This window comes from Medicago sativa, chromosome 4 (genome assembly GCF_051527215.1).
Source record: "Medicago sativa cultivar Bolivia chromosome 4, Bolivia_mono, whole genome shotgun sequence".
Taxonomy (NCBI): Eukaryota; Viridiplantae; Streptophyta; class Magnoliopsida; order Fabales; family Fabaceae; genus Medicago; species Medicago sativa.
This window is the reverse complement of record NC_140752.1, coordinates 69,642,686-69,670,000: the sequence shown is the minus strand read 5'-3', so window position 1 is coordinate 69,670,000 and position 27,315 is coordinate 69,642,686. Positions and strand designations below refer to the sequence as shown.

The window sequence follows — 27,315 nt, the reverse complement described above, 5'->3', positions numbered from 1 at the left end:
GAAACCTCAATAACCCTATAGGAAATGAAAGATAAATCAATTGAGCTTTAAAGGAATTTTTCTCAAGAAAATTTTGAGAAAATAATGCAATGGAATAATTATCTCTATGATTTCAAATTATAATTCTAGATAGAATTTATAGATGATAGAAAAATATAGTAAAGTAATTGTGCTAACCATGAGAATTGTTGTTGCATGAAGAAATAAAATTAGGCTTATATGGTCAATAAGAACAACCAACAAACTAATTAACCAGTCTTACTAACTAGTATAACTAACATTGTATCTAACTAATCAGACTTATCTTGCTGTATTTGATAAGGTGTTTTAACATTGGCGAATTCTCACTGTTGCTGTGTATAATTCTGTTTATGGCATGTCTTTGTGCCCATCTAATAAATTTATTTTTTGGCTTTAAAAATAATATCTATCTCCACCTCCCATAACATGGACATACGCTGAAATTTGTTATTAAAAAAAGTAAGGAATTTTATTTCAACAGAAAAAAAAAGTAAGGAATTTATCTCCTTTCAATATCGAGTGCAATACAACCATCGAATCATAGATTTAAGCCTCTTTCCCAAGCTATTAATTCACGTCCTTCGTCATAAACTCTATCTCAAATTTGGACTAATGCCATAAAAATTAGTAAACCTATATTTTTCACTCTTCAAGACTAACCCTGAACCTTCAAAGCTATCTCTACTCCAAATTAGAGCTATCATATTCCTCATTCCGTTGGTGGAGGATTGCAAATCTGATGGGACAAAAATTGAGAAACATGAGAGATGAGCAGTTTAATGGGTTTGTGCTAAAACTTAAATATTTAAAAGAATTAAAGGTTGTTTTGTTAAAACAAATCAAATTCAACAAAGAACTATAAACACTTATCCGATGGATCTGGATACGATGAGGTTGTTTTGAACTTGATCTGGTTGCCATGCCAATAGAAATATGTCGGTTGATAGGACAGCTGAATTAAGTTTGTAACAACATCTTGAAACACATTCCCTTTCATCATCATTCATGTTATAAATTCAACATTAACATGTTATCCTTTCTTAATTGTGTTTATCTACTCATCTTATAAAATTAACATTTATCGTTTTATATTGTTTTACATGCAATGTTTGTATCTAGGTCTTTTCATCTTAAAAATTCTAATCTTACTGATACCTCAGTTTGTGTTTGTTTTGAAGAAGTCTTGGAACGAGAGGTGTTGTTCTGATATAAGCCAGAATGCAACGACAATTAACTGTAGTTTACACACCTGCAGTTGGACAGCGAATGACAGCTAACTGTCGTTGGTGTATCATTTTGTGGTGCGGAAGAGCAATTTTGGCAACTTAAAAAACAATTTTCCAAGCTAGGTCACAAGAAATGGGCTTCAAATAAGTTTAGCCCAAGGGAACATCTTTTTCCACCTCCATTGATTTCTTAAAAAATAACTCCTTCAGAAAGTACACTATACAACAACCAAACACTATTTTACTAAGTGGGGTTGGTTTCAGAAACTACTTTTTTGTCTTAGAAATTAAAAACACATTTTTGTCTGGATTCACTAAAACATAGATCAAAATACAGGAATGATATATTGACAATCAAAGTTGTCAATCCGCCGTATGTATATACGGTTCTTCCATTTTTTTAATCATTTATACATGCACGATTTGCGTGTCCCACTTGATTGTGAAGGATTAAGGCTACGGAGTGAGTATCAACAACTTATTTTGGATGTCAAAATATCATAGCTCATTAAAACAAGGTGTTTATTTTCAAATTTACCCATAAAAAATACATGTGAGGGTGGAAAAAGAAGTTCCCACAAACTATAGTTTTGAAAGGAGACCTACGGAAGCAGCAAAACCTAAACTATTACACCATGATTTATTGACATTAATCATAAAGGATCCTGCTAGAGGAATAAGAGGAGGATATTAGAAAATAAACATCAACTATTTTTTTTACCGCTTTAAGAAATAATAAATATTAAATAATCATACTCATAAAATTGAGAGGAGGAATATATTTTTTAAAAGTACATACACAAAAAATTCGTAAAATATGAACTTTTTCATTAAAAATAACATATGAACATTTTTTCCTTGAACTTGTTAACATTTTTAAGTGTCTTGAATTTATATGATATAAAAATGACAGTTTTTGTAGTCTCCAATTAGTAAGATGTATCGTATCTAGATGACAATTGTGTTCCTAGTTGGTAAGAAAGTATCGAAGATGTACTTTGAGTTGTATCACCAAAAATATTTCTAGAAAGAATCAAATTAAAATTTTGAAATAACTGAGGCAACCAATAAGTGTATCTGTAACATATTTAAAAATTTATAGAATGCATTCTATAATGCTTAGTTTGTAAATTGTAAGTGTGAATAAAAACAAGAAACAAAGGAAGTAAGTTGGCCCATACGTACATTTCCATTTTGCAAAACTTTTTCATTGCCAACCCCTCTTGTCTTCTAATGCTTATTGCATTTTGTCATTAAAAGTGATTTTGATACATTGTTTGGTAGCAGAATGACGTGGAACTTCCCTTAGAAACTCTGTTACACTTTTCAGATTGTCGTTCTTAGAACCTTTGCAAAAAGCCTGCAAGGTATGAAACATTTTTAAATTGTTTCTGTAGTAAATTCTGATCGAACAGAAATAATTCTATGTGAGAATGCTAAAAATCATGATTCCTTTGTTTCTCATTTAAACATGCACAGATTCTTCCGTGCCTTATTCTTCTAGTGTCCGTTAACCAAATTATGTTGATGCTGCTATTGTTAGCAGTTTGATTTGATAATATGAATATATAAATAAGATTCCGAAGTATCTATCCATCATAAACAATGGTTGGTAATGAATCCTGCAGGAGGAGATAGAAATATCCTATAATTTAAAGTTGCAGCAGTCAAAGAACTCCATAGGTTGGATTGAGTGATGAATTAATATAGCAAGCAACATTGTTTGTTGATTATTGGTAGAAATGTTCTAATGGATGAACAAGACAAAAAAACACTTTATCAACTACTCAATGTTTATTCTTATAACCAACTAGTTCTTACAAGCATGCATCTCCACCATAAAACATCATATAGTCTTTGATGAGATTTTCCTCTTATCTGGCTAGCCTTTATCTCATCCTCTAACTAGCACAGACAACAGATAGTACTGTTGACTAGTTGACCGATAAAACTTTTCTGAATATTTTATTGTTTATTTAACTTTATTGCTTATGTGTGTAATCATTTTGAGTCCTGATAGGTATACCACCATAGGTGGCAATACCACTCCTACACCCACATAAAAAAATGACATGTGGCAATGTGGGCCCCAACTCTTTCTTTCTTTCTTTTCTCTGTTCTTTTTCTCTGTTTTCTCACCGATTTAGGATTTTATCGCTATCTTCTCTTCCATCCTTCCTATTGATTGTCTAATTCCTTTTCTTTCTCCAGTCGTTCCTCATGTTATCCTCCCTTTCACTCTGGTGAATCTGGGTAGTGGTTTTTGTTAGCATCCTTGGATGAATTTTAGGTCTCTCTTTCTCAAATTCGTTTTTGTGATTTCAATTTTCTTTGGTCTCTTCTCTGAATTACTCTCACCCTTTGATCTTAATCCCTATCTCTCTTTTGATCCTTATCGCTCCTCTACCCAATATTGATCAACGCGATAATGAAAACCAAGAAATCACTTTTCTTCACCTCCTCGGTGATTCTCAGTCTTTAGTGCAATTTTCAACCGGTTCCAACCTTGGCTTGTTAATCAATCTTGATTCTTGCTTTTCAGTTCATCTTTTTCATTGTTGTAATCATGAATTCCAACCTGGGCAAAGAGATCATGCAAGAAAACCAAACCCAGCAAAATATCACTTCTGGAAATACTCTTCAGCGTCCTTTCAAGATTCAAAAAATCCAGACTCACCCTATGGAAAATATGCTTCACTATGCTGAAACCACAAACCCTGATGGTATTGCTACTTCTACTTCATCATCATGATTGTGTTTTTGTATGTTTATTGTTTATTGTTTGTATTTTAATAGGTTATATTGTATTCTTCTGTGTGTTAAAAGAAAAAAGATGAAATGGGTTGTGCAGAATTTTAACTTTTCTTCATTATTGAGGAGTTGGTATTGTTATAAAGTATAAACAAAGGTTGTATGTGAAATTGATCATGTTGCCTCATATGCTATGCTCAAATGTACTCTTTGATAACAAAAGCCATTTATATACTTGTTTTAATCTAAAATGAATAAGTGAGTTTTTATGCAATACTCTGCAAACCATAGTAGCAATCAACAGAAACACAAAGTGATTGACATTGGAAGGTTAGAGATGCTTATTATAAGACTAGGCTTCCATCAACCATGTCTTGTTTGTAGTTTGTTGTATGTTTTGATGACTCTTACTGGTTGTAGTTTTATTGTTGTTTCTAGACATGTTTTGTGCAGGGATGACGGTTTGGGGCTGTTGCATTGTCTCTGCCATCGTATGGTAGCCTTTGATGTGGCGCAACTCATGAAATTGGTGGATGCCCAATTTATGTTAGGTATAATGATATTCAGCTGCAACTCTTTTCTTTATACACATTCATGAAATGGGCATAGATTTAATGGAGGTTTTTTGTTTTTATCTCTATGATGGTTTTATAGTGATAATCCACGCAACCTCAACTTTGATCTTCTTAAGAAGCTGACAGGCCTACACATGACTCTCTTTTTGTGATCCGACGAGAGATACGACTAGGTTTATGCATACAAATCAGGTGCTATTAGCTGGTGTTGGTTGGACATGAAGATATTGAACAGAAACTATCTAATGTTTCCAGGGCATCTAAAGATCCTTGAGTTTCTAAGCAAATAATGGCATATAATCTGTCATCTCTTTCCATTCTTTATGTTAGTCTGTCAGAAACTTGTTGCTATGTACATAACTAAATGGCCTTGAAAACAATTATGCTAAAGCAATAATTTGTTTTAGTTCTATAAATGGTATGATTTGTTCATGTTTCTTCAATTTTATGGATAACAACACATGACTGGGCAGTTTCCATGTGAAGATAGCAATTTGAAACCCTTTGTATGAGATTGTAGTTCATTGTGTAATAAACCTTTTTATGTCTATGGATTTGAGTAATCACATTGTCGTAGTATCTACTTTGTTATTTTGATATGTTTGTAAGACTTGCTATTTTGATAATATAACAGTTCGTGATTTTTTATAGTGGAAGTTTGGATTCTTATTGTGTATAACAGTTCATGATGGAGGTAAAAAAGAAGGCTTAGCTCATAAGTAAGTCTGAGTCTATTCTCTGATGAAGATCTACAATATTGTTGTAGCTTGGGAATTCTACAATATAATACCAAGCAAAGGTTCGGGTATCCACATGAAGAAGATCGTCAAATGTATCAGATGATGAAGATCACCAAGCATCAACCGTGTTCACTCGAATAAAAGACAAGTCAAGAAATCGTGTCAAGAGCGGGGTTCTTGGAACACCGTGGGTGAAGAGTGATACGAGGAAGAATAAAAATAGTGTAGTGGCGTAAACAACATTAATGTATTTTTTTTTTAATGTAAAATAGTGATAAACTCGCAGATTGTAAAATAAGTTATTTATTGTTGGAATTGCTTTTAGTGCAGTGATCAAATTTAGATTGTGTGTTTGATTCGCCTAAAACAAGATTATTTATACCTGGTAAATATAAACTAGCCAAATATATGGTATGTGTGACCACATTTTTCAATATGCGCGACCACTATTTTTTCAGAAATTAGAATTTGTCCGTCTTTAGGCGTGATAAACTCGTAAATTGTAAAATAAGTTATTTATTGTTGGAATTGCTTTTAGTGTAGTGATCAAATTAGATTATGTGTTTGATTCGCATAAAACAAGATTATTTATACATGGGAAATATAAACCAGTCAAATATATGGCCTGTATGACCACATTTTTACAAATACGTGACCACTATTTTTTTCATAAATTAGAACTTGTCCGTCTTTAGGCGTGATAAACTCGCCGATTGTAAATCAGGTTATTTATGGTTAGAAAGGCTGTTAATGCAGTGATCAAATGAGATCATGCGTTCGATTCGCCTAAAACGATATTATTTACACCTGGGAAAGAAAAACTAGCCAAATATATGGTATGTATGACCACATTTTTACAAATACGTGACCACTATTTTTTTCATAAATTAGAACTTGTCCGTCTTTAGGCGTGATAAACTTGCCGATTGTAAAACATGTTATTTATGGTTGGAAATGCTTTTAGTGCAGTGATCAAATGAAATCATGCGTTCGATTCGCCTAAAACGATATTATTTACACCTGGGAAAGAAAAACTAGCCAAATATATGGTATGTATGACCACATTTTTAGATATGCGTGACCACTATTTTTTCGTAAATTAGAATGTCTCACTGACAATTGGCTTGAATTGTTTTTTTTTTTTGCACATGTAAGTTACAGATAACCAAATAAACGAACAATATGACCATAATTTGTCAAAGGTGTAACCATTTTTTCGTAAATTAGAATGTCAAAAGTGATAAAATTTTAAGGCGATTATTTTAAGGCGAGTTATCACTGAAATATCAAAAGTGATAAAATGTAGTGAAAACAAGATCATTTTAAGGCGATATATGTATTCGAGTTTAAATTATTTACTCATATCATTTACATGGTGGAATAAGTGCTTCAAACAATAAAACTAAATAAGTTAGCCATATCATATACATGGCCGAATTAGTACATCACATAATAAAATAAAATTCAAAAAATTGAACGTAGTTGCTTGAAGTTGATTCTTCTGAGCTTGACTCGGATTTTTTATTGACTTCTATCAATGATTTCGTTTCAAAAACATGCTCTTCGACCCTTTCTTCTTGCCAATCACGGTACATTGAGAAGAGCTCAAGTAAAACCTTGGGATTCACTGTAGCTGATTCAACCATGGAAAGGAAGCAACTAAGTATCATCCCAAATAATATTGTCAGTATTAAATGCAGCTAATAGATCCAAAACGAATGACCTGAACAAACATGATATATCAAAAAAAAGGACCAAGTTTTAAATGTGATTGAAAAACCCGAAGCTTACAACATCTTCATTTTTAAACAGCAAAATCATATAGAAGGAAAAGGACATGCCAATATGCCATTCCATTCCAACAATCATCAACATTGCAATCTAGCATGAGTGCACGACATGACATACAAACACAATCAGCTATCATCCGTAAGCTATGCTAACAGAATGCAAGCTAAAAGATTTAAGAGTAAACATAGATATTCCTTAACCACTTCTAAATATATACTTTCCATATTTGCAGTAGGAAGCATTTATAACCAGCTCAGTTTTAAAATCCGAGTGAGACCTTTTCTGACGTCAGCTATTATTAACCTAGTAATGTTCTTAATTAATTAATATTTGGATTACGAGTTATAGTTAACGGAGTCCACTTAACACCTAATATTTTATAGGGACTGATCAGTTGCAACAGAAGCCAGATTTTCTAGCATGTGTTGTAGTGACAAACAATAAGTATATAAATTGGAAGAAAATAGACCCCTGTATTTTCATTTTCCTTTGGGAAACTAGCCAGCTAAACAAACACCCATTGTTAAGTAAAGATGGCTTAAGCCCAGGCATTGATATCTTTGTCAATTCATGATAGGATCCTTTCTGTGTAAGAATGAATTCCCAAAAACTGAACAGAATTGAGGAAGCAAAAGAATGATTCTAACTAGAATAAAGATTGAAAGCAAATGAAGGATTTCTTATTGTAGAGATACTGAAAGAGAAGATACAAAGGCATAAAATGAAGATAACCTTGCACACAAGGCTACTCCAAAAGGAGCACTCTCGTTTCACACTAGATAATTCCTAGTCACAGTTTAATTTTCCAAAGCTATCTTTCCCCTCTATCAATTGAGGAGTATTTAAAGACATTTTAAGAATAACCAAAATAACAACTCTTAACAACCACCTAACAAATTAATCAACTCACTAACAAAGTTCTGTGAACTAATTCTATAAACTTACTAACAAAGTTCTGTAATTATCCTATATTATATATCCCAACACTTCATCATTTCAGATTGAGGAATTTAAGAATACTTTAACTGGGAGTAAATACAAGGCAAAAAATGTTAACACAGTTGCAACAAGCAAAAACAAGCAACGATTAAGAGGCTCAAAGGCTAGAAGGATTGAATAAATGTAACAAGACAAAATATTGAAAATAAACATAAACATCATAAACATAAGTCATTAGAATCAAAATGAATACTGATGTAGTATTTGAAAACAGTACACACAAGATTAGCAGTTCACGTATAAAGAAGCTAACAAAATAAGTATAAAGAAGCTAATAAATAAAGTAACTAACTCTAGTTGAATCTAAAGTTGATTTTATGCAAAAATTGAGTGTTAGACTAAAATGTGGAAAAAGACAGGTGATGACATTCTGTCATTACGTAATATTAGGGACTTATTGTGACATTTTGATAGAGTTCTCATGCAATTTATACTGTTCTGGAGTGCAAAAAGCTTAAAATTTGAAGTCTGTTCGAAGGAAATCGCGCCACGCCAATTTCAAGCCGTGCTGCGATTTTTGAAGCAAAAATACACACTTCCTGTAAAGGGGAAATCGCGGCACGCCAATTAACAAGGCGCGGCGCGATTTTGATGGGTCAGGCCCATGACTTCTATAAATACTGCACTCAATCTGAAGAACAAGGGTTACGATTTTGGAGAACGAAAGTGCGATTTTAACACCCAGAAGGCTGCAGCGGAGAGGATTTCATCATCTCTAACCCAGTTTATGTATGTTTTAATTCTTTCATTGATTATGCTATTTGTAAACTCAATTATGAGTAGCTAAATCTCTTAGAGATTAGGTCGGAGATGAACCTATGTAACCCTAATTGATCATATGTTGCTGTGAAACTCTATTACTTATTAATGATATTCTAGTTTTCATTCAATTCAATTGTTCTTACTGCTTTTTATATCCTGATCAAATATAAACATGATTTTGTGAGATCGAATGACTACTGACCATAGCTTTCGACTTAGACCTAATTGAATTGTTCTAATAAACATGGTTAGTCTAGGAATGGATAATCGTTTGTTAGTGATATTAGGTTAACGTGCTTAAACCTTTGATGATTATTAGACCACCTAAGGAATTAGGGGCTGTAGTTTAAAAAGAGGGTCCTAACTCAAGGGATTGATTAGGGCTAATTTGTTAACTATCGTGAAACTAGAGAATCATTAGTAATAATAGGTGCAGTAACCAATTAGGGGAAACATAGAGGATTCGAAGACCTGATCTCATCTCTCTCCTATTTTCTTAATCAAATCTTTACTATTTTATTTGATTTCTTAAAATCAAACCAAATCTACTGCCTAGTGGCAAAACAAAATAAACTTTTATACATCCTACTTTTATAACGAAATTGAATTATTGAAGTTAAAAACAGTCCTCGTGGGATCGATATTTTTACTACTTCGATAGTATTTGGTGCACTTGCCAGAGATCTATCAAGTTTTTGGCGCCGTTGCCGGGGACTGTTGAGTCATTTCAATTTGGCAATTACGTTATTATTTAGGATTTCTGTCTTTTATATTTTTGTATATATATATTAAAAAAAATATTATGCTCTTTCTTTTCTTCTCATTGTACTGTGCTACTGAAAAGTTTATCCAAGTTTTGCAGCTATGATAGACAGGGTACTCCTCTATGACACAGAAGAGATTGCTAAGTTGCAGTATGAAAAATATATGCTATCTTTTAAGATCAAAATTTTGGACAACAAAATCTCGAGTTGTGATCATCATGAGGCAAATCAACCAGGTAGTGATGGTGAAGGGAAGAAAGAGATGATCAACATCGATTACAATACTCAACTTCAGAATATTTTAGATGATTTCTTGGTGTCAAATCAAGTTTCATTTGAGAAGTTTGATGTTCAGTGTGGTGATCTTGTTGAGAAAGCACATGAGTCTCAGAGGAAGCTGGTTCAGATGAAGAGTGAGTGTCACAAGGTTGAGGTGGAAGAAAAACCCAAAGTGAGGAGTGTTGATATATTCCCAAAGTCTGAACCAACGGAGGTTGAGGAAATCACTCGTGTGCAGATGGATGCACGTCCTTCTCTACGGTGGGAGAGCTTAAACTCTAAAGGTTTAACAGTGAGAGCATGGGAGCATCTACTTCTTTGCTACAAATTCATGGAATTCCTACCAAACAAGAGGAAGAAGAAGGATGATATATTCTTTCTGACATATTTGCCACCCTAACAGTGGTTGAAGCGTCAAGCTCAATGACGTAAAAGAAAGCGCTGGGTGGGAGGCAACCCACTGTTTAATTTTCAGGTATTATTTTATTGCTTTCAAAAATAAAAACACAAAAATATTTTTCTTTTCTTTTTAATATGAGGCAGGAAAGTTTTCGAAAAATTGTTCAAGTATACCTCCTGCAAAGAAAATCATGCAAGGTACTGATGTCTTGCATGATTCTTTCCTCAAAAGTTTTTCAAAAATTCAATGAACTCAGGCATTTTTCAAGAAAACAAAATTTTTGGCCTGAGGAAGCAAAGCATGCTCCCTGTTTGATCAAAATCGCGCCGCGCCTTGTTATATGGCGTGCCGCGATTTTGCCTACCAGTCTATAAAAACCCAGCTTTTCCACCATTTTTCCCATTCCATTCTTCCTACCTTTCTCTACCAAAACTTCCCTAAACTTCCCATTCACGAATTTTTCGCATATTCATCTCCTTATTCACTTACTAAACATCATCAAATCACAATCCTATCACAAATTCATCAATCCAAACCACCATCAAACCACAATCATTCCCAACTTTCCCAAACTTCACAAAACTTCCCTTTCACCATCTTCCTAAACCACAAATGGCCTCTAACCAACGAAACACCCGCTCAAAGAAAGCCACCAACCCCAAGCCATCTACAAGCAAAGCCAAACACCCTCGTGCCGCATCCGAACCACCCGAAAACGCCATTCATTTCATCAATGACCAAGCCCAAGAGTTCCCCCAATCCATGAAAAGTTTTGAAGTTGTGGGGGAGAGAAAGTTTGACTTCACAAGGCTTGTTAAGTATCCGTTCTTTGAGGCTGAATTACGAAGGAGAGGGTGGACGAAGTTGAATGAGGTGATCGAAGAAGCGAACAACAAAACCGTGATCGTTGAATTCTTTGCAAATGCACGGGTTTCCGATACACCCTTTCAATCTTTTGTTCGGGGCAAGACCATTGATTTCAGCCCTGAAGCGCTTAATGAATGGCTGAATGTTCAACCACCGGAGGAGTGTTGGGTTGAGAAACTGAGGAGGGAGAGATTTGGTATGACAGAGGATACATTTGAAGACATCATTACCACGATGTGTAGGCCTGGGTCTACTTGGAAAAAGTCCCGGATGCTTACCTATGCTGAGATGTTACCATGATGATGTTAACATGGGCTGATCTACTGATGGATTAGCATTTCCTGCTTTGTATTTTATTTTCAGTTATTTTTCTTTTGATATATTTTCTTTATTTTCTTTTTATGTCTAAGTCCCTTGAACTTATTTCCCTATTGTAATTGCTCCTGCACTTGTTTATTATTAATGAATTTGTTTTGTCTCATGTGACCTATTCCAGTTTAGTAACAGTTGTTTGATGAAACGGTATTCCAAAAGTTCTCAAGGAGGGGTGACTTGATTCAAAGGCGAAGTGTACGGCGTTGCTAGGTAGTCACATACTCCCAGAAATCTCAGCCATAAGGTTCATTGCCAAATCTTGTTTTTCAATTTACTTATATTTAGATTAGTTTTCCATGCAACTACATTTCTAGAACTTGCATTGTTTCTCTATTATTGATTGGTCTTTGTCAATTACACACTGAGGCAAAAGTGCTTGGTCCTGTGAGCCTTTTTGAAGCCTACCCTGTTTTAATTTGTTGAATTTATCCTTTCTTAACCAATTGTGAGCCGGTAGGATTAGAACTTTTTGTTCGGTGACAAACTACATTACAAGCCTAGAGACTTTTAGGACTTGTCCCTTAATGTATTTTCTGAGTTAAGGCATTGTAGAATGTTGCTAAAGATTAAGTTTGGGGTTGCTATTGGAATTTGCAACCAACTAAGTTTGGGGTGGGGGTACTAGAGAATAAGAGAACAAAAATTAAAAGAAATATGAAATTGTTATGCAAAATATACACAAAAATGGTGTATTAAAAAAAAAAAAAGAAATTGAATGATGAAAAAGGGACAAAACATTGAAAATCCGAGTAACTTCAAACTCGATTGTCCCTAAATGTTAAAAATATTCTCTAGTACCTTTGCATTGATTGTTATTTCAAAAGGTGAATGATCGAAGGATTGAATTTTGTGCTTTAATTTCCGTAGGAATGCCTAACTCAAATTTTGTGTAGCCTACTTATCCAAATATATCCCACCTTTCACCTAAGCCCCGTTATAACCCTAAAGACCTCAAAAGTGTGTAATGATATTGACTTTGATTGATATTTAGAAACTTTTCAAGCGTATGGTAATATGTAGACCTGCATGTCGACTGGTAGAACCCTATTTCATATTGTTGCGTGGAGTTGTGAATTGGTGGATGCGAACAAGTCAAACTAGCTCATCTTTAGCTAGAAGGAGAATGAACTTTTGGGTACTATCGTTTTGTCAGGTAACTGTTATTTTACTGTCGTTTGTCACTGTTGCAAGCAAATTCCTTGAGGACAAGGAATGGTTTAAGTTTGGGGTTGTGATGACATTCTGTCATTACGTAATATTAGGGACTTATTGTGACATTTTGATAGAGTTCTCATGCAATTTATACTGTTCTGGAGTGCAAAAAGCTTAAAATTTGAAGTCTGTTCGAAGGAAATCGCGCCACGCCAATTTCAAGCCGTGCTGCGATTTTTGAAGCAAAAATACACACTTCCTGTAAAGGGGAAATCGCGGCACGCCAATTAACAAGGCGCGGCGCGATTTTGATGGGTCAGGCCCATGACTTCTATAAATACTGCACTCAATCTGAAGAACAAGGGTTACGATTTTGGAGAACGAAAGTGCGATTTTAACACCCAGAAGGCTGCAGCGGAGAGGATTTCATCATCTCTAACCCAGTTTATGTATGTTTTAATTCTTTCATTGATTATGCTATTTGTAAACTCAATTATGAGTAGCTAAATCTCTTAGAGATTAGGTCGGAGATGAACCTATGTAACCCTAATTGATCATATGTTGCTGTGAAACTCTATTACTTATTAATGATATTCTAGTTTTCATTCAATTCAATTGTTCTTACTGCTTTTTATATCCTGATCAAATATAAACATGATTTTGTGAGATCGAATGACTACTGACCATAGCTTTCGACTTAGACCTAATTGAATTGTTCTAATAAACATGGTTAGTCTAGGAATGGATAATCGTTTGTTAGTGATATTAGGTTAACATGCTTAAACCTTTGATGATTATTAGACCACCTAAGGAATTAGGGGCTGTAGTTTAAAAAGAGGGTCCTAACTCAAGGGATTGATTAGGGCTAATTTGTTAACTATCGTGAAACTAGAGAATCATTAGTAATAATAGGTGCAGTAACCAATTAGGGGAAACATAGAGGATTCGAAGACCTGATCTCATCTCTCTCCTATTTTCTTAATCAAATCTTTACTATTTTATTTGATTTCTTAAAATCAAACCAAATCTACTGCCTAGTGGCAAAACAAAATAAACTTTTATACATCCTACTTTTATAACGAAATTGAATTATTGAAGTTAAAAACAGTCCTCGTGGGATCGATATTTTTACTACTTCGATAGTATTTGGTGCACTTGCCAGAGATCTATCAACAGGGGAGGCCTATTGCACAAAAAAACAGACAAAAATGAAAAGAAACAGACAAAAATTGCCCAAAAGCATCACTAGGCATGTGTAGATTTATTCAAAAAGAAAAACAATCATGTGTAGATTTTATATTTTTAAGTAAAATTTATATAAGAAAATTTCAAACCCACAGTACTGTTCCACCGACCACCGTAATGTTCCACCGTAAAACCCTAGCGGAACCCCTTTGCTACTGTTCCTGCGTCTGATTTTGTTTTCTCCTTTAGTGAGAAGTCGATTTCTTCATCTCTCCTTCGTGTGAGAGAATTATTCCTTTTGTTCTTTCGAATTCCTGTGTTGTGGCTATTTCCATGGCTGATTTGGAGAATTTACAGTTAAGTGATGATGAAGAGGAAATACTGGCTTTTGGCAACAGTCAGGTGGAAGACACTTATGCTGACCCTGGGTTGTGTTTGGTAGGGAGATTTCTTACCCACAAACCAATCAAGAACCATGTTATGAAGGAACGAATGGCAACAATTTGGCAACCAGGCAGAAAAGTTGCGATTAAGGAGGTTGAACCAGGTATCTATGTATTTCAGTTCTTCCACAAAATAGATCTGCAGAATGTAATGAATAGGGGTCCCTGGTCTTTTGATGGTCACATGGAACATGGAACACAGAATCACGATGCCGGTGGAAGTGAACATGGAACATGAGACGATTAAGACTGAGAGAGAACAGATCTGTGAACAGAGAAGAGGAACAGATTGTGGAAACTACCAAACTATCCCTAGCGCATGAAATTACCAAATTACCCCTGCCACATAAGCAGTGGTACAAAGGGGTGTATAGAAAAGGGGTGTACATGAATCTTTTTTGACAAGGAGATAACCTTACTTGTGCAGCAGAGTTTTACTTAACAAAACAAGTTAAAATGATTGAGTAAGGTTATCTGCACAAGTTAAGTATGTTTATGTCATATGACATCAGCTAAGCATAGGTTGAGTCATTACTAAGTATTTGGCTATAAATATGTAAAAAGGATGTATGGATAGTATGAATCAAATTGCAGCATATACTAAACATTGTTATTGTCCCTTCTCTTTCACTTCTTTTCCTCTAATTTCTGTTTTGTGCTTATTGCTTCTGCTGCCATTACAAAAGCTAACAAGTACAAATTAGAAAATACTTGTATCTGCTGTACAATTTAACTCAACTAAAACGGGTATCAAAGAAGTCCATTTTAGTATTTTACAATGACCTTAACCACAACTAGCATCAAAATCTGATAAGTACAAACTTATCAATGAATTTTGGAAATTTAGAGGTATGTCTAAAATTTCAGTAGACATAAGTTAGAGAGTAGAAAAGATACAGTCATGGACTATAGATAAACCATGCATCAAAGGTAGCAAAACAAAAGTTTTTGCTATAGACCGAGAATGTGTTACTCAAGGGATTAACTAACCTCAAATCTAAGTCATTTTTATTGTGCACCTGCCTGTGAAGGGATTAGCTAACTCCAAGTCTTAAACTTCTTATCTATATTATGTAGTTATTAAAATAGTTAATTTTTTTCTGCAAATTTAACTTTCATGTGTACTATTCGTGCTTTGAAATCTATCAGACAGAACACTAAGTCTGTTTTTTCTGACTGCAAGGAATTCTGATAGCAATAAACCCTGCTCATATTTTGGAAGGTCTGATTGCAAGGAAGAGTGAACATTTTAACATAAAACAAACAAAAAACATAGGAGCTGCTTGAAAAGTCGAATTCATTGTTATTATTCATCAAACAAAAAATGCATTCGCAAAATTTATACATTTCATATTTATGTACAGTCTTTACAATTTGATAAGATGTCTCAGGTTCAAAATGGATCTAGTATAGTAAACTATGTCAATCTCCTGCAATAGTGTGAGCTTTACAAGCAAGACGTTATGTGCTCGAAGACATCTTCGGTGCAAGGAATTGGAAGGCCAGCCATTGAATGATCATATCCAACAAAATGTAATGAAGGTTGGTAGTACAAGTATGAGATGGAAAACATACTACTGTCACTGAGTAGTAGTGTGAGCAGCAGCCACAGTAGAAACCATTGAGTCCACTCCACATATATTTCGTCCCCTACAAATCTTATAGTATCCATTTTCTCCCCACTTCTCGCCCCATGAGTTTTTAACTACCCAATACGGCTTCTCCTTCGTATAAGCTCCAGAACCGTACCCCACCAGCAAAACTCCATGATCCAGCTTCCTTGTACAAGTGTATGGGCACGATACACCTCCCACGTATGTCTGCATGTAGACCGCATTTATGGCAACTGCATTTGTGAATCAAATATATATATGCATTTGAATTAGATAATTATAAGTAAAATAATAGTAATAATAATCATAATTCAAATTGTTCAGATTTTTAGGGTATTACTCACCAGCAAGAGGTCCATGCTTGAGAAGATTGGCAGCAATTTGGTCGTCATCAACTAAAACAGAACTGAAATTTGCCGCCACCGATCGTGCAATGTTTGTCTTGTAATAAGTATAGTCTTCCACACGCATGAGACCACCAGATTTTTTAATGTACTCATGATCACAATCAACATGTTGTTGATCACTAAGACTAACGAGTTCTCCAGTAGAGAGGAAGTTAGCACCTTCGAGTGCGCCAATTGTACTGAAACTCCAACTTGAACCACAGAAACCCTAATTCATATTTACAAATCCAAAATCAAAATTTAAAAAATTTAAACAACTTATAACAACAATACTAATCATAATCATAATTACTTAATTAGAAACAATATATACCTGATTCCTAACAGGGGTAACCGCGCCTTTTTCTCTCCAATCAAAATCACGAGGAAGGTTATCGGTGGGATGAATAGGTGCAGCTTTTGCATGTCTCGGTAACCCTACTCCTTTTAATCCCAAGATGCTATTACGAAACTCTCTCGGAGTAAGATCGGAGAATCTTGTAACACCGTGAGTAGCGGAAGGATCCATTATCCCATGTCTCTTAGCACGGTGAAGGTTAGACTTGAAGACGTTGAACCTATAATCATGTTCTTCTTTGGAGGAATAAACCTTACCAAACCTATGTTTGAATTCATTAAATTGATACTCGGCTCCTAATCGCACTCCTCCCTTGTCGACCACCTGCTGGATTATTGGATCTTTTCCGTCGTTTGGCGTCGAGAATGCCGAGACGACAGAGAAGAACAGGAAAAGGACAGAGAAGAGCATGAGAGTTTTGTTATGATTCATCACGATTTCTTCTTTCTGACTTGATCGTAGTATGGTATGATATGTTAAGTTGGGTGGTGAGGGAGTCTTTATATAGTGGTTACGATAACGAAGAAAAAAAGGGATAAATTCCTTCAAAAAAAAAAAAAAAGAAGGGATAATAATGAGTGATAACAAATAGATTCATGACAGGTGGAATTGGTTTTCTGTTATATTTGAATTTGGTTGACAGTTAGGGAAACTGATAGTTAGGATATTTCTAGGTTGTTGCTTCATGTCGGTGTCATGTGAATAAATTTCCTTATGGGCTTTATGTGAATAAAATCTTCTCCAAGTGAGATTAGCATGGGATGGCTCCTCGGATAAATGTTTTTTTTGTTTTTTTAATGTTTAATGATCATGTAGAGAAATTTTAAGAAATAGACAATCATGGTTAATTTGCTTTGTTATAACTTGAAGCAACAAATATTTATATTTTTAATTTTAATCAAAAACAAAATTTCATACAAAAAATATAGTTCATAATTTTCAAATGTTAGCACAGTAAAAAGAGCGGAAAGACGGGCATGTGAGTGTCCGTCTTTTTGTTGGTACTATATATAAAGAAAATTACATCTTTCAGCTCTTTTGGGCTGACTTTTTCTTTTTCAAAAATTACCCTCAACTTTCAATACAAATATCACATATAACAAATAGATAAAGGTAAATTTAAATATTAAAATAAAAGTGTAACAAACAGAATATTAGTATATATATATATACTAGACCATCGACCCGTGCTAACGCACAGGTCATATGGAAGGTAATATTTGATGGTAATATGTAGCAAAATAGTTTAGATGAATGTCATGATTGTCATATAGTATTTCATAATATTAAGAAGCATAGACGTTGGTACAGTACCATAACATAATTTTCCATGACATCGTCCTTGATACCGTAACGTAACATAATAGGTTAAGTATAGCAAGACGGTTATCATTTATAAGTAAGAGATTAGGTAGAGTATAGCAAGACGGGTTAACAGTTATTCCTTTCCAAAAAAACAGCTTATAATTAGGAACATAATATTATTTTACTTTAGATAAACATTAAATGCAAAAGTGTGAAGCGAAAAATTAGGTTAAAATTAGAGATGACATTTTGCATAAATTAAATCTAGGGTTAATATAGTAAAGTCACGCGAAAAAATTAGGCTAAATCTAGGGTTAATATTGCATCATGGGTTAACATTTAGAAATAAGAGATGATATTTCGCATAAATTAAATCTAGGGTTAATATAGTAAAGTCACGCGAAAAAATTAGGTTAAATCTAGGGTTAATATTGCGTCACGGGTTAACATTTAGAAATAAGAGAAGACATTTTGCATAAATTAAATCTAGGGTTAATATAGTAAAGTCATGCGAAAAAATTAGGTTAAATCTAGGGTTAATATTGCGTCACGGGTTAACATTTAGAAATAAGAGATGACATTTTACATAAATTAAATCTAGGGTTAATATAGTAAAGTCATGTGAAAAAATTAGGTTAAATCTAGGGTTAATATTGCGTCATGGGTTAACATTTAGAAATAAGAGATGATATTTTGCATAAATTAAATCTAGGGTTAATATAGTAAAGTCACGCAAAAAAATTAGGTTAAATCTAGGGTAAATATTGCGTCACGGGTTAACAATTTTGCATAAATTAAATCTAGGGTTAATATAGTAAAGTCATGCGAAAAAATTTGGTTAAATCTAGGGTTAATATTGCGTCATGGGTTAACATTTAGAAATAAGAGATAGTTGTTTCGGAAAAAAAGGGAAATATGAAATAGTTGTTTAGGAAAACAGAAGAGATAAATATGAAATAGTTGTTTCAGAAAAATAGGGCTATAGATAAAGATGAAATAGTTGTAGGGACAATTTGTTTCGGAAGTAGAGATAAATATGAAATAGTTGTTTCGGAAAAGAGAAGAGATAAATATGAAATAGTTGTTTCGGAAAATAGAAGAGATAAATATGAAATATGATCAATGGCTAAAATTGAATGGCGCCTAAATGTGCAAGATCCAATGGCTTAGAAAAGTGGAGGGAAAAATGGGGGGGAAATATTAGGGTTAGGGTTAGCTTTAGGGGTTAAGCTTTAGTAAGTAAGATTCAGCTTTTTTTTCCCATTATCCTGTAAAATGTGTAACAAACTAGATGAATATATCTCACTACAAAAAAAAACTAGATGGTTATATCTATACTTACAACTTTTTTTTTCATTATCCCAATTATACCCTTAAACAACTTTTTCTATAATAAAGAGTGTTGTTGGCGTCATTAAAAAAAATAAAAGTTTAGATTATATTTTTTTTATATTGTTAGCAGTGGCAGAGACACCACCCGGCGACCCCGGGCACAATCGATACTTTCTTTATACTAGTCCCAACCAAATATCCCATTAACCCACTTAAAAAAATGGGCAAACTCTAATATTTTTCACACGCGCGCACAACAAAAGCTAGAAACACAATTTCCTCTTCAACTCTGCCTCTCTCTCGTCTTTGTTCTTCTGCTTTCTGTCTCTTTTCTTCTTCAATCTCTCTTGTTATTTGGTTGCTAATCTCTCAGTTCTCACTCACTCTAAAGGTAAGCCAGTTGATTCTCTAATTTCTCCTTCCTTCCGTGTTCTAGGGTTTTAGAATTGAGAATTGTGTTAATTAAAAAATTGGATGCGTAAATTGGATATTTGTTTCTGGTATGAGGCGTGTATTAGAATTTGGGTATAATAAATTTTGGAGTACTTTCTTATGTGTATGCTTCAATTTGGAGACAATAGCTTAAAAGTAAAAAAAAAAAAATTGGTAATGGTCATTGATTGTGATTGGAAAAAGAATTTCATAAACAAGTATTTAGTAAAATATGGTGTAGTTATTTTTAATGGGATCCTTTTTTAAAATCAATACAATAATATATTTTATGTCAATACATGGTGGCGTGCAATAGAGCCCTCTCAAAAATGTCTCAATTGGTAAGGATAATGCATAATATATGTAAAGTTCGGGGTTCGAAACCCAGACACCAAAAAAAAAAAAAACCTCTCAAAAGACTAATTTATTCTTAATGATTCTATTCTTGCATTTTCTTAAGTTAGAGTACATGTATTTTGTTCTGTATCAGAAAGTAATTTTCTCCTATATCACAACCTAATAATATAAAGTGGAATCGAAGGTCAGAAAGTAACTTTCTCCTAGATCACAACCTAATGATAATAAGTGGAATTGAAGGACACTACTCCGGAGAAGAAAAACAAAGCAATTTCAAAGTTCTCAGATGCCTTAATTGTCTCTATACGAATTTATTTCATTAAGGACACTTCATATTTTCTTCATGAAAAGAAAGACACTTGATAAGATATTACGATTTTATAGCCTTATAAAATATGTTCTAATCCCTTTTTTAGGTAAATGTTGTAATCTTTACTAAGACAATATATTGCATGATACATAAATTTTGATACGATACCATGCGCGACCGAATCATTGCTTGGGTATTTCATAATTTAAGATTAAGCATATTAATATTATTACAATTGATCCAAGTCCTAGCTCAATGGGCAAAATGCCGAAATTGTTAGGCCGGATGCCATGATCGGGGTTCGAACCCCGGTACCTCCACTTGTGTGTTTAAGTGTGAATTTTAAGTGTGAATTTAAACTCACTTGTGTGTGTGAGTTTATTTGTGTGTGTGAGTTTATTAAATCAACTTTTTTCTTTGGTATACTTTATTCTTGCATATTACGGTTAATAAGACCCGTGCAGAGCAGTGAATTTTAAGTGTGAATTTAAACTCACTTGTGTGTGTGAGTTTATTTGTGTGTGTGAGTTTATTAAATCAACTTTTTTCTTTGGTATACTTTATTCTTGCATATTACGGTTAATAAGACCCGCGCAGAGCACGGGTAGATGGTATAGTTCTTCTAACAAGACTACTTCCTGTATGTCCATGCCTTCTCGTCCTCTACCCTTTTATAGCATTGAATAAGATACACATGTTTGTTTCCTTGGCAATTATTTCGGTAAGCAAAACCATAAATCACTTAATCTTTTAACTAGTGCCCTTAGGATCAAGGCCGTTCTTTGGGGAGTGCAAAGAGCTCAACCGAGCTGGGCCTCCCAAAGTGACGGGTCTCAAGAAAAAAATTATGAATCCTACTTTTTACCCAAAGTAAATGTCCAAAATACCGTTACGCATGTTAACTCACGTAACGTGAGTTAACTCACGCCAGTTATAAGAGTAGCGTGACTTAAGTCACGCAACGTGAGTTAACTCACGCTACGTGCTGTTATTAGCCTAGGCAGAATGAGGTTCTGCCTCATTTTCAAACAACACACACTCAAATCTCAATTCTCTTTCAAATTACCCAACTCCAAAATTCCTTCAGCTTCAAATCAAACAACACTGCAACAACAAGAACAAGTAAGTTTTTACTTAAATTATGTTGGTATGATAGATTTTTTCAGTTAATCTAGAATTTTTTAGGTTTAGTGTTTTGTTAAAATTTTAATTTTTTTTGCAAGAAATGATAGAATGTTACATGTAAATTACTTATAGTGCTTAATTGTTATGCTGTTTAGATGTTTGCATGATTATGTTAGATTTTTTACACTTAGGGTTTGTTTAAATTTTTTTTTTGCAAGATATGATACAATGTTACATGCAAATGAGTAATATTGTTTAATTATTTAGATGTTTGCATGTTTATGTTGTAGTTATCATTTTTAGGGTTTATGTATAATTTGCACTCCAAGTGTTTGATAAAATGTTTGAATGAGGTTTTCATTGATTGTGTTTAATTTCTTATTGTGTAGATTTGAAGCAATGGTCGGGTGGATCGACGTTCATGCAGAATTTAACGGCGGAGAACCTCAGAGGTTGAAGGTTCGGTGCTTTGGTGCAACGTTAAGAGGTCTCAAGGATCAACTGAATGAATTCAACCAAGGAGTCAACCCCAGAGACACAAGGAGAGTGGAATACGTTCGGTATAAACGTCCGATGCTCGACGAGGGGAGAGTATCATTCACTTGGGTGGAGTTAAAGAACGACGAAAACGTGAAGAATATGTTTTGGGAGCACAACATGTTCCAGTGGATCGATATGCGGGTAACGTTGTTGAGTTTAACTGAAGATATCATCAAGAGTCTTATTCCGCCAGAAGATCGTGATTAGGTAGGGAAATGCACCTTCCAACCACAACAATTGTCTTCCTCTAGATGTGGTAATTCAAACTTGTTAAACGGCAAGACTCCAACATTTGACTGGCATTCCCATTGTTCCTTTCAAAAGATTAAATTCTTGTTAGGTTGGTTTAAATGAAGGTATTGAAGTGTCAAGGAATGAACATCATTCTTTTGACACTTGAATATCAAGACCGAATAACACACTTATGAGCTCTAGTTTTGAGAGAAATGAATTTGGACAAACCAACTTAACAATAAACATCCACGTAAACAATTTTTGATTGAGTTTGATGCAATTCGGATAATGGTGCAAATATTTTATGACTTAAAGGACCAATTTGTAACTAAGAAAATTTAAAGGACTAACTTATTATAATCATGTAACTTAAAGAACCGCAAATGATATTTGGCCTATTCTTTAAGGTTTGGTTTTATTTTTTATATGATGAACCCCAAGATCTAACTGGTCTAATCTTTATTTTCATTAAAAAAAACGGTGATTTTTTAACTTTTTCTTGTCTGAATAAATAAGAGGAACATTTTACTTCTTTATTTGCACTTTTTTTTTTTTCATGTACAATTATTCGTTCTGAGTTTAAACCAGATCAAAATTAAATAATTAATTTTCATTCCTTCGAGTTCCACACCCTTCGGCATCACCTCCAAAAAATCTCCACTGAGAAAGTGTCCCACGTTTTCCTTTACCCCTTTCAATGTTGACAAAAACCCACTAAGCTACCTTCCATGGAGAATAACAAAGTTTCGATTCTCTGATTCGGTATAAACTGACCAAATACTGTACTGAAGCAATGCGTAGAGAGATCGCGTTTCTCGCTCAGCCTCGATTCCTCATTCTCCTCCTTGTTCTCTCAATTTTCATTATTTTCGCATTCTCTGCTTCTAAACTGGTATGCCCTTATGACCCTTTTCTATATATATTGCAGTCATTGTGGATCTGATCTGGGTTATTGATAATATGAATTAAAAATGTGATTTTTTTTGTTTACTTTGTCTGTAATTGATTTTAAATTTTGATTTTGTTATTATTGTTGTTGATTTACGGTGTGTTTGGTTGTGAGAAGAAAATAAGAAGAGAGAAAGAGGTAAGAGAGAGTAAGGGAAGAGAGAAAGAGGTGAGAAATAGAGTAGATTTGAGGTATTGTTTGGTACAGGAGAGAGAGAAGAGAAATAGAGAAAAGAGAAGTGTTGATTATTTTTGAAAGTACAAGAATGTCCTTGAAAAAATCTTCTCATCAAATTATTATTTTTTATTTTAATTCAATTAATTGATTGAAATGCCTCAATTATTAAACTGATTTTTTTATGTTTTCTTTATTTAGTTTTAATTTAATCAATAAAATAATTAATGGTTAATTAATATTAATTAAATGAACCCAAGCAAAAAAAAAAAGTCACATGATTATATAACAACAACAGCATAGGCGTACAAGCCAAGAGAAGGGACATCACATATTAAAGGGCAGAAAAGTAAAAATACCAAAATGAGCAACTTCCCACGCCTTTCTCTGCTGTCCTGGAGAGAAGAAAAAACATGTGGGCCTCACCACATATTTGTCTCTCTTCTCTCTTTCTTGCATGTGCCAAACAAGAGAAATTGCTAGTTTCTCTGCTATTTCTCTCTTTCATATCTCTTTCTTCAGCATTTCTCTTCTACCAAACAAAGCATGATGGATGAATCTGTTATGGATTGATTGTGTGTATTCTGCTATAGCATGCCCTTGCATTATGATTCTGCAAGGTCCAACTTAACTGGCAATGTCAATGTTGTTTAGTTGGACCCCTTCACTTGAGTCCTCGCAGTTGTGTGTGTGATTTTCAGTAGTGTTTGTCACTTCGTCTGGAAAAAAAAAACAAGTTTTTTATATTCTCATTAAGGTGGGTTCAAGTGTGTGTTAGGAGTATGAAATTAGTTAATGAATTCAAACTTACAACGGTGAAGTGTGAACCAGCAGCTCGAGTAAATGATAAGGCAGGCTATGCCCTGAAAATGCCTCCAAGAAAAGCATTGTCACATTGCACATATTAGATCGTTTGAAGAGGGAACTTTCTATTTAGACGAGTTATTTGTACCCATGCCTTAAATGTTGAAACTGTGATTTTGAAAGAGGAGGTATCTATACTTAAGGGTCTTCATAATACAGAATCTCCCTAATTTGGGGGAACTAAGAAAATGTATTGGAGGAGGATTTTGGAAGTGTTAGATAAATTCTTCAAATTCTTTTCGCGTTGTTATATTATCTTAAAAATATATTAATCATAAGCATTCTCTAATCATCCTCTACACAATCACTGTCTTAAATAAGGTGGGAGATTTCTATCTATTTTCCTCTCTTTCCCTCCCAAACAGAGCCTTCAGTTTCAAGGCAAGCAAGCAATGCATTAACGCTTATAGCTATGATCTAATAGAAATGTGATAGAAAGTGATGAAGTAAGATAAAGGTGCCTGGTTAGAAGAGACTGTTTGGCTAGAAGGATGTGGCATCAAATGAAAGAGGAAGATATTTTAAAGACTATCATTCTCTTTCCTAATTTGAAAGTAGTTGAAGGACTAACTTGATATATTGATAATAGTTTAAGGATTATTTATTATATTTTGATAGTTCAAAGACTTCATAGAAGAGAGAGTAGTAGTTTAGGGATCAAATTGATGGTTTATTTGTAAAAACATTGTAGTCCCTGGGCGAGCATTTCTGCAAGAGTTATCTTTATCCTTTGATTACAGAATGAGTCAGTCTATTGTCGAAATCAACCCATCATATTCACTGTTCGCACTTAATCGTTTCCAGCTTATTATGGGCATTTGCTGCATCATAGAGGTTTTGTGAGAGCGTTCAGACTCTTATTTATATATGGAAACCAAATATAAATAATTTTGAAGCAATTTGCAGTTATGTTTTGTATTAAGATTTAAACTTGCTTCTTTGGTTGTGGTGGTAGATTTCTATCTAGCACAGACTCATTCTTTAAAGTTTTATGAGCCACATTCCTAATATAAGTAAGGTTCTTTTAACCCCACTATATTTTAACACTCGAAGTTTATATATTGTTACTCTTGTGTCTTATCTGATTGGAAATGTATGGTAGACCATCTTTTATTTTTTCCCACCTTTGGTTTCCATATTAACCTGCATATTGGGTTCAGTCAAATAATATACTTTCGCTTTTTCTGATGATGTAGGCCGATGAGAAAACAGAAGAGGAGCCTGAAATTACACATAGAGTTTTCTTGGATATTGATATTGATAAACAGCGTTTAGGTTGTCTAACAACATTTTCTTCTTCTTATCTTTTACCAATTGCTATTGCTACATCCATTCGTACCAATTTAACTTACTACGTATATTTGTTAGAAAAAGGATTAGGAAATATATTAGCAACAATTTATGCTCAATTAGTATGAATATTTAATTTATCCTTTTCCTTTTTACTATTAATATGGTGCGGTATGCAATAACTTCTGCAGGTAGGATCGTGATTGGATTATATGGCCAAGTGGTACCAAAAACTGTGGGTACGTCATTGGTTTTGTATTTTTGGATATGCATATTCTAAAGTGAGTCCTTACAATAGAAGAAACAAAAATAATATCAACTTGATAAGAAAATCAATGTTTGATAGGTATATATGTATACAGAACAAATTATATACTTGTTAAAATTTGCTCTCTCAGCTTTCTCATCAACGATTGAGATGTTCTATACTTTTTTCCTTTCAAAATGAAATACACTATTCTTATTATCTTATGAAACTGCAATTTTTATTGACTGGAAATTTTCTATCTGCAGAAAATTTTAGAGCTTTGTGCACAGGTAATTATCGTCTTTTTTTTTTTATGTTGTTCATTAAATATAAATTTATCCCCCATTTGGTCCGTGCACTAATTATTAGTGTTCCATAATGTGTAGGGGAGAAAGGCGAGAGTGCAAGCGGTGTAAAGCTTCATTATAAAGGAACACCATTTCATCGGATAGTATCTGGTTTTGTGATTCAGGGTGGAGATATTGTTCATCGTGATGGCAAAGCATCTGAATCTATTTACGGTGGCACCTTTCCGGACGAGAATTTCAGGATTAAACATTCTCATGCTGGTGTGTGACAATTTGCTTGGGTTTAAGCATTTTGTTTTATTCGGAATACTTTACTTTTTATTAACTTTGACCTTTTTTTTTTTGTCATTTTTGAGGTATGCGTTTTAAGTTGTTTCATTGGAAACTTGCTCTATGGTTGCAGGCGTTGTCTCTATGGCTAATTCGGGACCTGATTCCAATGGTTCACAGTTTTTCTTTACCACAGTGAAGGCCAGTTGGTAAGTTACTTTGTCATGACAATGCACAATTTTGAACAATTTAGACTGAGTTTGTGCATGTGATATTGATTGATAGCCTGTCATGTAGGAAGATACAGCTTTCAAATATATAAATATGCCATCATCACTATTCATGTTATCAATTTCATTACAAATTTGATAGGTTGGATGGAGACCATGTTGTTTTTGGCAAGGTTGTTCAAGGCATGGATACCGTATTTGCAATTGAAGGGGGAGCTGGAACCTATAGTGGGAAACCGAGGAAGAAGGTAGTGATTGCGGACTCTGGAGAGATACCGAAGAGCAAGTGGGACGAGGAAAGTTGAACACCAAAACCACGATTACCAAAACAATGATTTGGTTGGACTGTGTTAGAACATGATTCTGGGTTTCAAATCATGATTTGATAGGAAATGAAGTGTATACTTTCTCAAATCATGGTTTATAGCATATAAAACCAAACGTGCTACATCTTGACCCCAAAAAATTGGTAGATTGTAACAAAATTGATTTTAATTTCATAGCTTACTATACGTGTGTATTTATTCTATATTACAATATTAACCAGGCACTGCAACTTCAGATTGTATTCTGTGTTCTAGTATGTACTTATGCTTGTGTTGCACTTCATACACCATTTTTGTAACCAAAAAATGATCAATGAAATTCCATATAAACCAAT

At 33.9% G+C, this 27,315-nt stretch overlaps 2 protein-coding genes and 1 long non-coding RNA gene across 3 annotated transcripts; 1 reads left to right on the top strand and 2 right to left on the bottom strand.

The window, feature by feature from the left end:
• Nucleotides 1-6,680: 6,680 nt before the first annotated feature.
• On the bottom strand, nucleotides 6,681-7,339 carry LOC146931294 (uncharacterized). The gene is made up of 2 exons (XR_015006630.1): nucleotides 7,105-7,339; nucleotides 6,681-6,946 (listed from the first exon to the last, which is right to left on the bottom strand). It is a non-coding gene; the product is annotated as an uncharacterized LOC146931294 (long non-coding RNA).
• An 8,271-nt stretch (nucleotides 7,340-15,610) lies between these two features.
• On the bottom strand, nucleotides 15,611-17,156 carry LOC146931293 (cysteine protease RD19A-like). The gene is made up of 3 exons (XM_085708327.1): nucleotides 16,664-17,156; nucleotides 16,288-16,558; nucleotides 15,611-16,176 (listed from the first exon to the last, which is right to left on the bottom strand). Exons 1-3 carry the CDS (start codon nucleotides 17,117-17,119, stop codon nucleotides 15,911-15,913), a joined length of 993 nt encoding a protein of 330 aa, XP_085564453.1. The 5' UTR covers nucleotides 17,120-17,156; the 3' UTR covers nucleotides 15,611-15,910.
• A 5,778-nt stretch (nucleotides 17,157-22,934) lies between these two features.
• Nucleotides 22,935-27,222, top strand: LOC146931292 (Cyclophilin-like peptidyl-prolyl cis-trans isomerase family protein). The gene is made up of 7 exons (XM_085702775.1): nucleotides 22,935-23,214; nucleotides 25,506-25,584; nucleotides 25,791-25,838; nucleotides 26,113-26,136; nucleotides 26,233-26,415; nucleotides 26,558-26,633; nucleotides 26,797-27,222. The coding sequence occupies exons 1-7, from the start codon at nucleotides 23,116-23,118 to the stop codon at nucleotides 26,957-26,959; spliced, it is 672 nt and encodes a 223-aa protein (XP_085558901.1). The 5' UTR covers nucleotides 22,935-23,115; the 3' UTR covers nucleotides 26,960-27,222.
• Nucleotides 27,223-27,315: the final 93 nt, after the last annotated feature.

Coding starts and splice junctions, on each gene's coding strand:
- LOC146931293 (XM_085708327.1), bottom strand. CDS start 17,119: ATGAATCATAACAAAACTCTCATGCTCTTCTCTGTCCTTTTCCTGTTC. Junction 16,559..16,663: donor TTACCCCTGTTAGGAATCAG/GTATATATTGTT, acceptor AATATGAATTAG/GGTTTCTGTGGTTCAAGTTG. Junction 16,177..16,287: donor CAAGCATGGACCTCTTGCTG/GTGAGTAATACC, acceptor TCACAAATGCAG/TTGCCATAAATGCGGTCTAC.
- LOC146931292 (XM_085702775.1), top strand. CDS start 23,116: ATGCGTAGAGAGATCGCGTTTCTCGCTCAGCCTCGATTCCTCATTCTC. Junction 26,137..26,232: donor TTTTAGAGCTTTGTGCACAG/GTAATTATCGTC, acceptor CATAATGTGTAG/GGGAGAAAGGCGAGAGTGCA. Junction 26,416..26,557: donor GATTAAACATTCTCATGCTG/GTGTGTGACAAT, acceptor CTATGGTTGCAG/GCGTTGTCTCTATGGCTAAT.